Source organism: Morone saxatilis, unplaced genomic scaffold (genome assembly GCF_004916995.1).
Source record: "Morone saxatilis isolate NCDOM2014 unplaced genomic scaffold, NCSU_SB_2.0 Contig24, whole genome shotgun sequence".
Lineage (NCBI taxonomy): Eukaryota > Metazoa > Chordata > Actinopteri > Moronidae > Morone > Morone saxatilis.
Window position 1 is genome coordinate 24,198,724 of NW_023339807.1, and position 18,892 is coordinate 24,217,615.

The window sequence follows — 18,892 nt, forward strand, 5'->3', positions numbered from 1 at the left end:
ATAGATAGATAGATAGATAGATAGATAGATAGATAGATAGATAGATAGATAGATAGATAGATACTTTATTTATCCCGAGGGAAATTCAAGTATCCAGTAGCATACAAAATACAAAACATACATTAAACTACAATAAAAAACACCTTAACCTTAAGAATAGAATTAAAAATAAAAATAAGTACAGTCTGATGGCCAGGGGGACTAAAGAGTTTTTGAGTCTGAAAAAAAATAGTAAGATAAGATAAAATAGGCTTTATTGATTTTATTGAGAAATTCACTTTGCTACAGCAGCTAAAGATACAACACAATACAATCGATTTTAGAAAATACACATTAAATAAGATTACAATAGAAAAAATATACGATAGAAATAAATAAATAGGAGTTAGTAGTGGCACGCTGTAGAAATAAATATAATTGCACAGGACAAAAAATATATACAGCAGTGTAATTTAAAGGTAATATAGGCTATAAATACAGGGCTATGAATATACAGTACATGTATTATATAATCTTAAGAATGTGTGTATAAGAAATTGTAAATAATTGCACAGTACAGGTATAAAATAGTGCAAAAAAAGGGTGACAAGTGTTGTCTGACGTTACAGAGACAACAAACAGTTAAAGAGTCTGATCAGGGCCTCCACAATCAGTCAGTCACGCATCTTGAATTCCTTCCTTTTGTCCTGTTTGTTGTTTGAACCTGTATGGTTGTAACAGGCACGGTCAACCCTTTTTGGAAAATAGTTTACTGACATTTTTATTGCCAAATTAAATTCACCAGCATTACAGATATCACATCAACAGACTTAATGTCATTTGTTCTATTCAAACGGGCTCTATTGGCATGGGAAACAGACATTTAGGAGAGCAAAATGAAGAATGAAAATGGCTTATGGAGCTTATGAAAGCACATCACCACAGTATAAAGTAATTCTCAGACTGTATTGTGTGTTGAATCATTAATAAGTAATGTAAGCTGTTTAACAATCCCCAGTGGTTTTCGTGGAACTTCCTGCACATTAACTCCCTCTCAGTTATTATTAGTGTGACTAAAACCATAATAAACACACTGACTGTAAGGAGTTCTTTGAATTTTCATCAACCTGTATCCGAGTATTTAATAAAATGTTGTTCATTATGAGTGTAGCTTGTTATGGCTTTTAAAATGTCATAATGTATGTCATTCATTGTTTTTAATTACAGCATTAATATTGTTACTTTAATAACCTGTTTTGTGTTGTGATTTTTGAGAAACAATAAAGCAAAGCTGATATCATTTTTTGTTTGTTTTGAGAATTATGATAAGAGTAAAGTCTATTCATGCCTAGAGTGTAAAGACAGTACAGAGCAATAAGTCCTCTACTGGTCTCATTCTGTTGAAGGACAGGGTAAAAGTTCATGGTCAGGAAACATTACCTCACATTTCCACACTGGAATAAGAAAATGTATCTTTTCCACAGAGTTATGAACATAATTATGCACTATGAACACTATGGACGCTTTCTTCTGCAAATCCACTAAAAACAACAAAGCTGTAACCGGATTTTACCTTCAAAATAAAAGCCTAACAAAGACTCCCCCCTTTGAAAACACAACATCTCTAGTCCTATTAAAGTGTATCCTCTGGGAAACGTGCGGTGAACATGTTTTGTATAACACCTACTGGATTTCTCACGCACGTCTGTAACGCGGTCCGTTGTGTGTATTTTATTTTGAAAGGTCCAAACGGAACCGCTACGTGTGTCCGTCTTCACACTTGTCACGTCGTCGCCATTTTTCATCCCCAAATAATAAAAACAAATGATATTTTGTTTTTTCGCGCAGAAGTTACGAAAGTGTAACAACAACAACAACAACAACAAACGCATTGTAGAAATCAGCACAATTAGTAGATACTCCTCCGACAGCGTAAGTATAAACCTCGATGCAGTTATAAACGCGAATAATTGTATAGTTTAAACACAGATTATAGTCGGTTCAGAGATAATAGGCTTTAACTACAAGTGCTGAGATGTTCAGGCTGGAAGAGTTTAGTGTTTACAGCCTATTTGTTGTTGTTTATTAGTCTTTTATGTCCGAGCTGAGCTGTCCTCTTCCGTGATGTCTGAATTGAACAGCGGATGTGGAAATAGCTCATTTGCTAGCAGCAACTTCCACCGGAACAAACCTATAAAACTATATTTGTTTAATATTTTTAAATCATGCAACATGCAAGCTTTTCTTGTTTCGTCGAGTTGTGTCTTTTACTGGGGGGGGGGTTCGTATTGTTTTGGTTTGTCTTAACTAATAACGACAAGTAATGTGGACGGAGTCAGGTTTTCATTTCGGTTTAAAAAAATCAATAAAATCTAAAATATTTTTGCAAAGAGTTGATTGATGAGTCTGTCATAGTTCCTCTCATTATGGGGTTGCTGTATATGGGCGATAATATCTCCAAGTCAGTTTAAATGATGACCTATTAAAGCTATTCCTTATTTAAATGCTTATTATTTCACACTGTAATTACTCACATTACACTCAACAACAATGAAACATGACTGCAGTGGTGGAAGTTAACTTTTATTTTGAGGTAGATGTACTTTACTTGCATGTTTCCGTTTTGTGCTGCTTTATAGATATCAATATTTAAATTTTCCACTAAATGAAACAGCTGCAGTTAGTTTGTCACTTTATTTAAATGTGATGATCTTATAAAATACAGTGCATTTCATCTGTTCCTCTACGTTAACCAGCTGCAACATAAAGCGCTGGTTCACATTAATGCATCACTAATAATAATCCAATAAAGTAATACATAGATAATAATCTTACACTGACAGGAACTACTTTTGTTAATGGTCAGTTATTTTACTTTTGATTCCTAAAGTTTCATTCATCGGTCGACGGCCTTATTTTAATTGCTTCATTTCTATTTTTCTAGTTTATTTTCTCTCTCTGCACATATTTAATTCCTCTGCAAAAGTTTAATTTATCCAATTTAATGTATGGCTACTGTGCTATAGGTTAATTTTAATTGTATGTTTAATTTATGTTTGTATGCTACTGGATGCTTGAATTTCCCTCGAGATAAATAAAGTATCTATCTATCTAAAGTACATACACATGTTTTCATAGAGCCCGCACTTACTCACACATGAAACTAGGTTGGCATTTTTGCTTGATAAATATTTTAAATGATTAATAGGTTATCAAACGTGCTGATTAATTTCCTGTCCGTCATCTCAGCACTGCAGTAAAAAGTCCGCCTTTGAAAGATTTCCTATAAATCTGAAGGAAGATATTGGTTTGTCAAGATTAGGATTTGAAAAGTGTTAAAATACTGTGTATTATAATACATTTCCACAAAAGAAACAATGCCCACAGAAACATCAGCTGCTGCTCAGTTCAGATGTTTCTCTTCGTCTCTCTAACGTCTCGTCACAGTGTTCCTCCGGCCTGCCTGCAGATGTCACTGATGTATCTCGGGCAGCAGCTGCTGGAGGCGGCGCGAACTGGACAGGATGATGATGTCAAAGCTCTGATGGCCAATGGAGCCCCGTTCACCACAGACTGGGTGAGGCTGACGGGGGTTAATTGTGGAATAATCTTCAGGCTAATCCAGAATAAGATGAGTGTTAACGCTCATCTGCTGCCAAGAAACAGGGATTGTCAGATGTTGTTGTCGTGTTTGGACTTTGTCGCCATGTAGTGGCAGTGTGACAGTGATGCTGAGGGCTCATATCCAGCTCAAAAGACAAAGAAACAGTAAACGAGACATTGAGCAGACTCTTACTGAAGGAACAAAAACAGATTTATGTCTTTACAGTAATTTGCCTGTATATTTATATCTAAATGCATGTAGGTGCCGGCCAACAAGGTTGCTGTGCAATGATCAGTTACAGTGCCATAGGTGTGCAAGGCTTTACAAATTTGCATAAACGTTGCATACTGTATGACAAACTATAGTCTAGAGCTGAAACTAATTATCCATTAATCATTGTTATCTCTTGGTTAACCTATTAATCCTACAAAATGTCAGACAACAGGGAAAAAATGTTTAATATATTCAGTTTACGGTCAAATAAGACAACTGGGAAGCTGAAAAATCAATAACGTGATAAATAATTGATCGCTTAACAACATAGTTACTTATTATTTTATGTCGATTGACTAATCTATTAATGAACGTATTGTTTCAGCTGTTTCATTATCCATATTTTACACAGTTTTAATCACAAAGGGATACCAGTAGCTGCAGCACATAATTAGTTTTGATAAACCTCGAACTTACATGAGCTTTTCAACATTCACTGTCTATGTATCATTAATTATTGTCTGTTTATACTCATTACAGTAATGAAAAAGAAGTCTTAAATAATTTAGATTTTTTAAAAAGCATTCAAGCCTACATAAAAGAATCCACAGGCATTTCCTCTGACTCTTATTATCATATCTATTTATAACATTCATTTATAATTTACTGCTCACAGCCACTGTGTAAGCCACTAATGCAGTTTTATTTAATTTTCTCTTTCCTTAATGCCACATTTATCTACTACACAAGAAAGGATTGAAGGGTGTCAAAATTCATCATATTTAAAGTGTAGCTCTCTGTGGCAGCGTGTCACATTTTAGAAATGTACGTAGAAGAATGGGTGCAGTGGCACGTGGTCTAATGGATTCTTGTCACGTTCATATGATGTTTTAAAGTAAGGGGAGAAATATAAGCATTCACCTATTACATTTTTTAAAATGACAACATCCCATATCATTTATATTTATGACTTCCAAATTCATCCATTAACGAAATGAACCTGCCATTTTTTTCCTAAGTAAAGCTGACTGTGTGAATATAACTGATGATAATTTAGATTTCCATTACCTCGGAGTGTCAACACTGGTGGATTAGCTGTCTTGTGTGCCGCAGTGTATGATGCAGAGGGGAGACTTTCAAGCCTTTGACAAACTCCTACAGTGGTTGTAATTACAAAAAAATATTTTTTTCTCAGCTATTAGGTTGTATTAACGGTAAGTCGTGACCACTGCATTAGAGAAGACTTAGAGCCAGAGGTGTGTGTGTGTGTGTGTTACTTACATTTTAGTCACTAGATTCATTAAAGTTATGTAACATCGTGAGGAGTACTACTCATGTTGCTTAATTTGTGGCTCCAGAGGAACTTCAGTGTGAGAAAATTACTCAAATTACATCAAGGGAGTTATCTTAGATTGTGTTTAAAGTACAGATTTTTAACAGAAAGACTTTGCTGCGAACTGTGGGTGTAGAATTGGAAAGATGTAGGTGTTTATCAGGCATTAATGAGAAGTGAGCTTGACCCATACAAGGGACTAAATGACAGGCTGTCTGTCCCCTGCTGCATTTATTTTAAACATTCTGTATTTAATGTGTCTCTCAAGAATTCCCCAACTTTATTGAAGTGCAGTGCTAAATCACTGGACTCTTTTAATGCCCTTCAGCTAGAATCTAGTTCTCAGTATCCTAAAAGTCAGAGAAATTAGTGTGGAAGTCAGAGAGATTTTAACTTCTGACGTGAAGATGATTGAGATTTACTTTATCCTTCTTCGATGACTCAGGTGTCTTAAAAAGTCTAAAATCCAATAATCTGAATGGCTTAATATGATTTTGACAGGTCTTAAGACCGCTTCAGTCTCACTTTTAAATGTGTTTTGAGAAAAAAATGTACTGATCATGTAATAACAACTAAATGAAACCAACATGCAGCCAATACAGATTTTCCTTTATATCCTTCATACTTTTTTGCCAGTATGGACTTGAAATGTGTCTTAAATTGCATCCATAATGGTCTTTAAGACATCTTAAATTTAATCTGTTGAAACCTTTAGAAAGGAGCTGCCCAGTAGCTCACCTATAGTAGAGCACGTACCATGTGTGAAGGCTGAGTCCTTACCACAGCAGCCAATTCCAGTCTGGGCTGTGTGCTGCATGCCATCCCCTCTCTTTCTACCCTGCCTTTCCTGTCTCTCTCCAGCTATCACTTCAAAATAAAGCAGAAATGCCAACAAAAAAAGACACCTGCGGGAAACATAATGACTACTATCGAGTTTCCCCTGAACACTTAACATTATCTCAGTAACTCAGCAGGACCCAGATGTGGCGGTGCGCAGCTGTGCGAGTACAAACCGTGGCACTTCATGTTAAGTGGACTTTTAAGTCACACCTCCAGCTGCTTTTCTACATACTTTATATTCCCTCTCTCTCCTCTTTTTCCTCCAGCTGGGCTCGTCGCCGCTGCATCTCGCAGCCCAGTACGGTCATCACTCAACCGCTGAGGTGCTGCTGCGTGCTGGCGTCAGCAGGGACGCCCGAACCAAGGTGGACAAGACCCCTCTTCACATGGCCGCCTCAGAGGGTCACTCCGTCATAGTGGACCTATTAGTGCGGGTGAGGAGAGATATCTGTCTGTGGTATTGTATTTTGACAGTTCAGTAATTAAATATGAATATAAGTGAGATTTTGCAGTTGTCTTCTCAGATTTACTGTATTAATATTCTAATTATTATAGTATATAGTAGGTAAGAAGGACCTGGGCAAAAGTATGTGGACACTCGAACATTACACCCATATGATTGTTGACCTTTCTGCTGACTTTTGGAACCTGGCTGCAGGGATTTGCTCCCATTCAGCCACAGGAGCATTAGTGAGGTCCAACGATGACTGGCTCATTCCGGTTCATCCCAAAGGTGTTGGATTGGGTTGTGGTCAGATCTCTGTGCAGACGGTCACATTCTTCCACACCCAACTGGGAAAACCATTTCTCTATCTGCTTTGTGCTTGGAGCCATTGTCGTGGTAAAACAGGAAATGGCTAAACACAAACTGTTGCTATAAATTTGGAAAGACACTATGGTCTAAATATGACAGCATGTTGTAGCATTAAGAATGTACTAAATTAGAAGTAGCTAAAACAATGAAACACAGCCATGTACATGTGTCCATATACTTTTGGCCATACAGTGTATGATGCAAGATTGTGCCTCTACAATGTAAATTTGTTACAGATGGCCTTAGGTTTAGTGTTGAAATTGTTTCTATGTGCACCAAAAAGCCATTAAATAATTTTCGAAACTTTGTTTGGAGATACAAAAACATTTAAAGCTCGACTGACGTTTCAACGTGCGTTTTAAATAATAATAATGTTACACTGTTTTATCAGATTGTGTGCACTCCACCTCACTTTACTTTACCTTTCAAACGTGCCTAGTCACAGACATCTTCTCTCATCACTTCCTCTTTTGTCTCCCTCTCTTTTGTGTTTGTTACCTTTCCTCGCCACCGGGGGGCGCCGTGAATCTGTGCAGAACGGCGCCGACATCAACGCCAAAGACATGCTGAAGATGACAGCGCTGCACTGGGCGGCTCAGCACGGCCACAGGGAGGTGGCCGAGCTCCTGCTGAGGTACGGAGCAGACGTCCACTGCCTCAGCAAGTTCGACAAGACGCCCTTCGACATCGCCATGGATACCAGCAACACTGAGCTGATGATACTGCTACAGGTGGATGAAGGGGGGTGGTGGGGATGGGGACAGAGAGACAGACAGACATTCAGACAGAGTTGAGAGAAATACAGAAACGGGGCAAAGACATTGAATGAGATTTGAGGAGTTAGAGTCAATGGGAGAGAGGAAAGAGAAAGAGAGACATGATGAAGATGATGAGGGGTGAGATATGAAAAAAGGGAAGAGAAACCGATGACAGGGGAGAGAAATAGATATAAGGACAGACAAGTGATATCGGGAAAAGACAGGTGAGGCATGAAAAGCAGAGACGAGGCAGGCCGTCACTGTTCCTGTTGGCGTCTCAAACACCGTACACTTTGGTGCAAGGTTATAAAACAAGATAAGAGAACAGGAGACATTAGGAAAAGACAGAAAATGACCAAGCACATTTCAGGTAATAATGAAGACGGGGAGGAGAAGCGGCGGGAGCGATGGACAGATAGATGAAGGCAGGGAAGACAAGGAGACATAGATGGATGAATGAGAGGCTTGTGAGAGAGGCAGGGAGGGAGGGAGAAAGATGGACAGAGATTAGGGGGAGAGCGAAACAGAAAGGAGGGGGGAAGAAGAGCAATGGGGGAGCCGAGGAGATTAACCAAAAGACGGAAAGAGGCGGAGGAAAAGTGAAAAGAGAATAAGAAGACAAAAGTGTGAGACTGCAGGCGCAGACATGTTTGCACAGTGCCCCTGTGATTTCAAAAAATACGTTTGATGTTTTCCAAGTGCGACTCACGAAGCGCCGGTCGGACTCTCGCCGGCGTTGCTATGGTTTCAGTGGCCGTGCAGCCTCCCTCTGTCAGACAGCCAAACAGTTCTTACCATAACACCCGCATTTAGACACCATTTCACACAAGATCGGATTAGACCTCCTCTTTGAAAACATGAAGCTACACTAATAATTGAAACAACAGAACTGTTGTTAAGGATTATGTTAAATTAGCAGAAGGCGTATTTGGAAAAAGCTCTCCTACAAAAAGGCCTTATATAACAGAGGTGTGTGTGTGGGCCTTCAGGTGGTACGTAGGAGGTTCTGGTTAGCGTTAGATAACTCCCCTCCTTGGTCATGACTCTTCAACTAGCCAGGATACAGATAGTAGGGCCTCGAGCAAAAGCAGCTGGTTGACCTGTGCAGGATGGCTGCATTCAGGAGGGCACCGACACGTGTTTATGAAACATAAACACCCACCTCGGCCGTGAGTGTGAAACGCTCCCCTGAGGACGGCGTCTGAAGGGGCTGAATCACCATAAATGCATCATGATATGTGTTTATTATGTAAAGTAAACTTTCTGCTGTGTTCTGAAGAAGCAAAGCACTTTAACTGCCAAGAAAAAAATGTAATTGTAGGTTGAGACGCACATAAAACCATTGTTTTCTCTTTCTCATACTTCTCTCTTATTAAGTCAGTGCAGATAAAATGTCTCCTTCAAAAGAAATCACTGCCGACACTACGAGATGCTAACTGCAATGAAAACGAATCATCAGTGGATAAACAATGAAGCAAACTATTCGTTTTAAAACCTCTCAGCTCTTGCGGCCATCATATTCTATCCACCATTAACCGCGTGATTGCTTTTGGTCGGAAAGCGGAGCAGTTTTAACAAAGAGAATGTCAAACCATCGGCGAAATTACTCCCAAAATGATTTCTCACTTTCAGCAGCAACAGATCAGTTTCACCTGCAATTCCTCAGGGCAAAAACTGTTTATCTGACTCTTTCTAATAGAATGAGTGTAGTGGCTGAAAGTGTCATTCCTAATTACAGAATACTGATGCTATCTTCTTTGTTTGAGCGACGTCAACTAAAGGCACTAATGCTAGATGAATGTTCTGTTATCGTGTGTGCAAACCTTTTATCTTAGTTTTAGAGAGATAAAAATGGAAACAATTGGCAGGGTCCTATTTTATACATCAAAGTGTTTCATTTTATGCCTGTCATTTTTTAAATTGGATTACACATTGATCTAAAATGTAATAAGAGATCAGAACTGTTATTATTATATACCACTTTTTCCCTCAAAAGGCCATGTAAATGTCAATTTAAAAAATGTTAGTTAATAATAGTTTTTCTTAAATTCTAAATTCTTTACGGAGACTGGTGACCAAGAGGTGCATAATATACAAAATAATTATAATAATAATGATAGATTTAGCAGTTACAGGAGATTTTAAAGTGGCTATAAATAATATTCTTGTATTAACAATAGATCATATTAGTCAGGTTATATGAAAGGAGTCACTCATAGTGATGAACCCACATGTAATTGTCACCATCAATACCAACATTTTAGTGTCTTTCAGCTCATTGTTTTGTTTTGTTTTAGTGTTCTGATTCTCTCTCACCTTCATAGCTTCATAACAGGCAGCTGTAGTCAGTGGAAGCTGTAAAGACCCACTGTACATTACCTGCCCAGCACCAAATGACAGACAAAGTTAGCAACTAGCTGGTGAACATAGTAGATAATTTAACTGCTTAACACCCAGATATGTTTCCCAAGAGTTGTTGGAGAGCAAAACAGAGCTAAAAGACAGTAAATGGTGGACACAAACACATAACTGCTGGAGTGTATAGAAGCAATTATTTGCTAACAAGTTTGCAATATCAACTTAAAAGGTGATAACGTGTGTGGGTGGGAGGGTGAGAGCGAGCTGTCTTGTGTATTTGCAGTGCATGTTTGTTATGTAATGCTGTTTTTGTTTGTGTGCGTTTGATTTGTATTCGTGTGTACAGTACCCCTTTGAAAGTGAGATGCTACGTCTCGAGGGGCTACTCTTTCAATAAATTCAGTATGTCAGTGTTCTGTTTACAGCGCGCTTCCACTGCCCAGCAAAGCAGCCAGAGAAAATCTGTTATTGCAGGTTTAGGTCAGTTTGACTGTTTTGGGGTTGGTGCAGAATTTTCCACACTTCCTATCTCTTTAATAGAATCACATATGATTTCATTTGAAATGTTTTCACCCTCTTATGTAACAGATCCGTTTGTAAATTATCATTAACGGCAACAGAATCCAGTATAACCACAGCTCCTTCTCTGTGTGCAGGACGGCATGCAGAACCAGGTAAACATCAACCCCGAGTCCCACTACATAATCCCTGCTGGTGGGCTGGTCAACCTCTCAGAGCTGATCACCAAGACCGCAGCAGGTAGGCAGCACACACATGCATCCTTCGGTTGTGTTCAGGTGTAGAAATGAAGTGACAGAAATGATGAATAAACAACAGATGGAATTCAGATGTGTGCAGGTGGGAATTAAGAAACCTCAGGAGACTTACTGTTATCCCAAGAGACGTATAATCATATCTGACAACAAACAAGAAACACCTGGACTGGTGTGATCTAGAACAGAAACAAAATGGCAGACAATTATAGAACAACAATTAAGATAATTCATAATTCATCCACCCATTCACTGCCATCATTTCATCCATCCCTGTTTCTCAACAAACATCAGCTTCTCAGTGTGTTCATTTAGAGTGTCTGAAAATATCAAACATGTAAAACTTTTCTTTATATGTGATGTGTAACATTCTGGTCCTGGTTCATTTTTGTACAGCAGCATAATGTCTGTTCTTGGTAGCAACTGTTATCTAACAATACAAGCCAACTGTTAACTTCAGGCAAGTCAGAGGAGAACACAACCCTACAGCATGTGGTGGGCGACGGCGGTCAGAGGGTCATTACCATAGTGACGGACCAACATGGCAACCTGCAGCCAGCCGCCCTGGGCCAGCAGTTCATCTTCACCCTGCAGGGGCAGCAGAGTGAGTGGGCTCAGTGGGCTCTCCAGTTCTGATCCGGACCTAACTGAGAATAGGGATGCACTGACGTCATGATTGCTGATAGTTTCTAAAAAAAAGAAGAAGGCAGAAATATACCGAAAATAAAAACAAAACATACATTGGAAGTTAGTCAGTCAGATTATTACAATTCTGCAGATATTGCACAGAGACGCTGTGAAGCATTCAAGCAAAACAAAGGCACTGAAAAATCAGCGGGAGTCTCACAGTTATACCCGCTGTAACTAGTTCAGACAACCTCAAGTTGACATTGCAGTTTAGTTGCTTCCTGAATTCAAACATGACTTATGTAAAACCCTCGAACAAATCCTGAATACTTATAACTGTGAGTGGCAAAAAGCTGCTTATTAAATGGGGTTTTCATGTGATGGAAGAAGATACAAAAGACGTGTAAAAAATCAGTGTCTGGAGACTATTTGACTATTAGTGGAGGAAATACAAGAATTTGGGTCTCTTGGGGGGAAAATATAAAACCAGTTATTTGTTGTAAGAAGAGGTAGTTTGACAAACGTATACTTAAGTACAAAGGAAAAAGGGCCTGTGGGTTGTCAAAGACAGAAATATAGCAATAGAGGACTCTTAACTCAGAGGTTTATTGGACTAAAACAATGAAACGTGGAAAATAAAAAGAAAGTGCCTTAGAAACACAGTTTACAAATGTAGTTTTACACACATGTCTAATCCAATAAGAGGCAAAAAGCGGTGACAAACTGGACTGGGTGCTTTTCCCATTACATAGATTGTGGTGGCAGCCAGGGAGGAGGATGGGTGGCCAATCACAGACGGGGACCACACAATGACATTTTTTAAATATAAAATAGATCTAACAGATGTGCTAGTATACACACACACACACACCGTCTCAGACACTTTTCTGTTTTGCGGTTGTAGTGGTGGCATTGCCAGCCAGCACAATCACAGAGGAGGTGGTGGTCGAGGAGCAGGCCACGCCCACACGCAAGAGGAAGACTGACTCCACAGCCAATCACATCAGTCGAAAAGACAAGGTAAGTCAGGAGTACTTATGACTTATTTAAAGGGTAACTTTATACACCAAAATCTTCAAAAACAACATTTCATTTGATGCTTTAACCTCTAATCTGTTTGTTTTATTTGCAGAAGGTTAAAGAAAGTCGCGAGCAGCTGGAGCGGCAGCTGCAGGAAGCCACACTCAAAGCCCAAAAGTACCAGCAGCAGCTCCTGCAGAAGGAACAGGAGGCTGAGCAGTATCGCATCAGACTGGAGCAGGCCATAGCCACCAGTAACAGCAGCATTACTGTTACCTTAAAGAATGGTGCTGCAGTGAAGCAGGAGGAGGAGGGGGTGGTGGTAGAGGAGCAGCTAGAGACCACAGAGGAAGCTGCATCAAAAGAGGTGGAAGAAGGGGAGAGGAAATACACAGAGGAGGCGGAAGAGGTCGTCCCTGAACTTCCAGAAGATGCAATTCTTGTGACTGAGGGTGAGCTGGATGTGGAGGTCGACGCTACAAAGGAAACAGACAAGTCTTCCCCCTCTCGACGAGGGAGAGGCAGGGGGCGAGGCAGAGGGGGACGCAGACACTAGCTGACATATCTTGTGGTACTTATTTAATAATAATAATCCTTTTGTAGAAGATTAGGAAGACTTTGTGAATATGTCACAGTTTCATGCTGCACAAACGTCAAGAGGACTTTAGTTTGAAGAGGAAATAGTTTGGGTGGTTAGTTAGAAGCACACACTGAGCCTGGAGAGGAAGCGGTGGGCATCGTGATGATCAGTTCTTCCACTTTATCTCTTTGTGTTTCTGCCAGACTTGTTAAGAGAAAGGTTAAGAACGGGTCTGACATATTTGCATTGGTACGGCAGGTTAAACTTGCAATAATTGTTGTGGGCCCCATAGACGCTTGGACACCCTGACAGTTACATTAATGGTTCTCACTCTTTGTACACACTCAAAGCTGCATTATTGGTTTTTTGGGGGGTTTTTTGGCCACGTTGGTGAAAAAGATCTCCACAACAAGCTGTGAGCCAATGAAATGTATGTAGGTAGGATTGCAGTGTGAATGTAGCCATAGTTAGAACACAAATTCAAGTTTTAGGTCAGTGAATTTAACGTCTTCACATTCTCAGTTGCTACAATGCAGTTTTAGCTCCCACTGAAACAATATAGCTACTACAGTTCGTATCACTAGCTTTTGTTCCTTCAACCGTCCTCGCTCATAGTGACACTTACAGTACTAGCAAAAGAGTTCACTTTTATAAGTGTCTAAAAAACACCTTTGCCCCACTTCCTCTTCATCTTATAGTTATTCATTATTCGGTGTTGTATTCTCAAGTATTTTTTGTGTTTACATCATTCTTTTTGCCAGGGTTTGTGATGAGGGCCCTCAGACTGTGGTGTGTCACTGTGCCTCAGTGGAGGTTCACAGTACAGACAAAGATAATCATGAAGCAATTACAGTAAGAGCACTTCATGCTCTCTTATCCAGGGTGACCTACAGTGAGCAGATAGGAGCTCGGTGTTGGGCTCAAGGACTCTTCAGCAGAATGCACAGCAGTTGATGGATACACCTTATCTTTTCTGGGAATCAAACTTGTGACCTTTATGTTTTCAAAGCAGCCTCTTCTCAACCACCATCCATTCACTTCTTTTACTGTGTGATATTATGAGTTCAACATGATTTACAAAAAGACAGATCTGACTGTTTTTTAAAGGAAGTGGGTGAAAATGACGTGTTGATTTTAACACATCAGCACCTTTAAAAACGACAGCATCAGTGTCATTCTCCACTAGAACAAATGAAGGAAGAGGCTGAGGGTTGAGAACCACTGATGTGTACAGCCCACCAACTGTCAGGGGATGTTAGTTTACGTTTGCACTTAAAGGTCCGGTGTGTAACATTTAGGAATCTGGCAGAAATGGAATATAGTATGTATGTTTTTATCAGTTTATAATCACCTGAAAAAAGAAAAGTTGTGTTTTTGTTACCTTAGAATGAGACTTTTTTATCTGCAGAGGGAGCGGGTCCTCTTCTACCGAGGCTTCCATGTTGAACTGCCATGTTTCTACAGGAGCCCAAAACAGACCAACACTGGCTCTAGATAGGTACGGGTTTCGCAGCCGCCATATTTTCTCCAAAGCCCTTAAAAGGCGATTTTTAGTGATGCCACAAAATCCTTCACACTGGTCCTTTGAGCGCTTTATTCATGCAGTAGCAGAAAATCTGACATGTAAGTCTGTTTTAAGGTAAAAGTTGGGACAGTTCTTACAGAGAAATGAGGAAGTGCCTCAGAAACTACAAAGATAATTTTACTTCATCATTTCCTAAAACACTGCCAGTTTCTTAAAGGGGCATTCCACGGATTTTACACATTAACATTACAGTAGTTCACTAGTTATAGGAAGGACTACACAGCCTAAGAAAATATGTATAATATCTCCTGTGGCTCTGGAGGAGGAGATGTTATACATATTTTCTTCGTCGTTTGTCAAGTCAAGGAAAACAAACTCCAAATGCTGTCATAGTGATGTTGTCAGAGTTAATCTCAGTTTACAGAATAAAAATGTATAACAGAAAGCTGCGTTACAAACCGGGGGAGTGAGGTCTGAAAGACTAAAGGCGCCTATACACTGTGCCGACAACAATGTTTGTTCACCACTTGTCACATTGTGCGAGGTGGGTCTAATGAAGTCTTGGGCGCCATCTGTGTCAGACTGTATGAAATCAAGTTTGAGTATATATGTAAAGTGTGATTAAAGCCTGATGAATCGTAGCTTAAGGATGTAAAAACTGTCATGTCAGGAAATGTCACCAACTCCATCTGTGCTGGTCTCGGTTAAACCAACCCGTTTTGCCCTCAGTGCTGGCACTTCTGTGAATAGAATATGAAATGAAGTGAGTTGGAGGTAAAGGAGGATTACACCAGTAGATCCTGCGTCATTTCATATCACATTCAGGATGGTTAGCCTGTAAAGGAGGTTGTAGCGGTAGGTCCTACATTTCTGGAATCAGAATTTTGATACAAGCTGTCTTTGGTCTTAAGTCTTCTATCACCGTAAGCTCAACGAAGGAGGATTTCACCACGTTGCTCTCACAGTTGTCAACTGTTATATGGAGGCCTTCAAATTCAGGATAACTCCTCCTCCATTGCTTTGATTTTGACAATTCTTAATCTGTTTTGTGAGTCCCCCAACTTTACAGAAATATACTCTACTAACTTTACTTTGTAAAACGTAGTTGTGTAATTCACTGAGGCAATAAAAGGCACCTAAAAAGTAAAAAAAAACATTACTTAATTTCTGTGCAAGAAAAAACCCCAAAACATTTGCAAATAAAAGACAGGGGAGCCCTGTTGGGTTGATTTAAAGTCGGATTTTCTGTGTGAATTCAGGAAGTTAATGTACTCATTACTGAGTGGTTTTGTGGTCGTTATGGTTTATTATTTTTTAGTATGCAAGAGAAAGAGGCGTTTGGGAAATGAATTTTTTTTTAAAAAAGTTTTAATATTTAATCAAAATCTAATAGTTTTACATCTGGGATATTTTTAAATAAAATGTTTTACATTTCAATAAAAATGCTTTTTTTTTATTTGCAGTTGGCGTCATATGTTTATGTATATAAAGATTCAAAGACTAGTTATTATGTGCATGTGATTGCTATCGTTTATGTAAATGTTTTTGTACTGCAGCCAGTGGAAGCACTTATCCTCCAGCTGCTCTAGTGAAGATCTCCAGTGGTCACCAGTAATGACTGTCATTATACTGGGCAGCTCCCAGTGGCCAGCAGTCGGACACTGTGGTGAAGAATATTGTTGCTCTCAGCTCTCTGTTCCTAAAGCCCTTGAAAAAGTGGCCACTAAATGGCTCGGTGGGAGGGAGTGCTGGTGTTTGGTGTGATGTGTGTTCCTGAACAGCTGTCCTCCTCTGATGTACTTTGAGGGCTAAAGCAGATTGTGGCTGACATGAATCTGACAGACCAGATCCAGACTTTTCTCAAGATGTAGGATGCCTCACACAGGCTGCCTGTAATTTCCAGAAGTGACTGCCTTAAAAGCACTTCATGGCCTGGGTGCTTGCTATGTTATAGAGCTTTGAAGGCTGTGTGAGCACTCACATAGCCTGAGATCACCCGGCAGGGGCCCTCTGGCTGTCCCAGAGAGACCAGGAGTGACAGCGCCTCATCTGTCAGGGCCCAGAAGGTCAGAACGACCTGCCTGAGGAGAACAGCTAGTAGAATCAATGTCATCATTAAAATCCCCTCTTAAGATAGATTGATTTATTTTCCTCCTTGTTTTGTTATAATGGGGGGGCTTTAAAATACCCCCTTACAAAATCCAACACAACTGACTGAAAACGTATAGTTTCTTTGAGGCTTACATTATTTAGCTTTTGTTGAGACTGTCAGAGAGCTGGTCATTTCTATTTTTAGTTGTGCTAGCAGCTTGGCTCTAGGGACGGCAATGTGCCGGTCTACCTTTGAAATATCTCAAAAACTACAGGATGGATTGCCATAAAATTTATTTGAGACATTCATGGTCCCCTAGGAATTAATCCTATTGACTTTTATTGATACCTGACATTTCCTGTAGCTCAACCATGTGGTTGACATTAATGGATTTGAGTAAAACATCATAACAACTAGCATATTGGATCGACTGAAACTTCCACTCAGGGTAAACTGTGATCACTTTGCTGATCCCTCAACTTTCCATATAGAGTGCTGCAGGAATTCCTAAAACCTGGAACTGAGTTAACATTTTAGCACTTCCTGTTCCCTCGGCTCGAAGTCAATGTTTTTTTGGTTAGAATCCTGAAATGGGGTATGTGGCTAACACAAGCTTATAAGATTTTCACATTTTGTTCTATGACATAAAATATACTGAATAACCCACTTGTGAATTTCAAAGCTTTTATGTGTATTAAAAAAGGCGGTTGCTAACAAGTGGCTAAATAAGAATGCAAACTCAAACTTTCCAACTAGAAAGGTTTTTTTTATAAGAATTATACAAATATTTTGCACATTTGCATAAATTCAGCACATCCAGTAGCGTAAAACCAATGCAGCTCGGACGTAAATGGCAGAGCCGGGATGCTGTGGTCTCTTAATGTGGCGGGGTTCAGCGCTAACTCATCAGTCAGGCTCAGGAAAAACTCTAATTTCCTTCTCATCACTCGCTTCACAACATTGTTGCCAAACCACAAATAGCCTCTTTTTTTTTTGTCATATGGTGCCACTGCAGGTGCTTCCGATTGTTACCATGGAAACACTGGTCAGCAGGTGTCACTGATTCCTACTATGGAAACCAACTTTATAGATTCAGTCCTTATTTTTCTATTGTTCCCCTTTTTCCAAGGGGGATAGCTTCATAATTTCCTCTTTTTGTCCGACCAGTCATCTACAACCCATAGCTATTTAATTTGCAATGATATACAGTCAGAGAAAAGCAGCAGATCCTCAAATTTAAAAAGCAGAAACCAGCAAATACTTAGCTTTTTTTTTCTTCACAAATTAATTATCCAAATTATTGATTAATCTTCTGTCAACAATTTGTTCAAGCACTAAAGCTTTCATAATGAACACTGCATTTTATCTTTGAACACACAGACGCAAAGCAATCCAAGATTTCTCTGAAAGCTGCAGACCAGAAGTATTTTTGAATGATGCTGGTGATCATCTTTTCTTTGGCGCCAATGTTCCCTGAAGCCTCACAGTATTGTAAACGTCACCGGCTCACAGGAAGAGGAATTGCTGCAAAATCAATTATACAATATCAGTCGTTCCTTTGTTATCCTCTTGCACAGCTATTCACAATCACAAGGGAACAGTGCCTTCCAACCTGTTCAGAGACCATTAAATTAACTGGAGACTGAATAGTGAAATGGGCTGTTTGGAAAGGGAATAAATTCAGCATACAGCCTCTGAGCGTGCACAGCAGAGAATGAAAATAATTCAATTATCAGTGGCTTTCTTTAATATGAGTCATGTTGCATAAAGCATGACTGTGATATTGATCCATAATGGTTAATGTTCCCCGCTGCTGCTCCCACTTGCTGTGTAAAGGCGTGTTTAGATTGGATTATAATCTTTGTTTGGCATGAACTAATGAGATTTCAGAAACAGAAAATGAAGGCTTTCATTCCAAAATGATTTGTTTCTATTTTGGTTATCGCTCAAAATGATCAGAATCTCAAAGCCTGTGGGTGATACTTGGAGAAAAACAAAAGTATTTCTGGAGAAGCAAAGGTTTTAGGAAGACAGATAACTTTTAGATGTGTTTCTTTTGTGACAGAATCATTATTGAGTGCAGGTGTCATTCATTTCAAGTGATGGATATCTAATCACACCCCAGATGTGTTTTCTACATCCCAGAAGATTGTTTTCCCCATCTAAAATTGCTTGTGTAACAAACTGGCTTCCTCCTGCTGCCAGCATGTATTGTGCGTGAGCTGGTTTCTGTATCAACAAATGATGCATGTTTAGTTCTGCCTTCATAGTACAGCCGTTATCAGCTGAGGAAGGCATCCACTCCAGTATTTAGACTTTTAAAAATGAGCAAACAGTGAAAAGGCTTCAGTAAAGACGTAGGTTGTCTCTTACATA

At 39.5% G+C, this 18,892-nt stretch overlaps 1 protein-coding gene across 1 annotated transcript; it reads left to right on the forward strand.

The window, feature by feature from the left end:
* Window positions 1-7,321: 7,321 nt before the first annotated feature.
* LOC118336353 (GA-binding protein subunit beta-2-like) lies at window positions 7,322-15,804 on the forward strand (the record flags this gene model as incomplete). Its single annotated transcript, XM_035672982.1, is given in 5 exon segments — window positions 7,322-7,514; window positions 10,556-10,658; window positions 11,133-11,276; window positions 12,204-12,319; window positions 12,432-15,804. Coding segments are annotated over 5 exon segments (1,000 nt in total), but the record flags the coding sequence as incomplete, so codon positions are not given.
* Window positions 15,805-18,892: the final 3,088 nt, after the last annotated feature.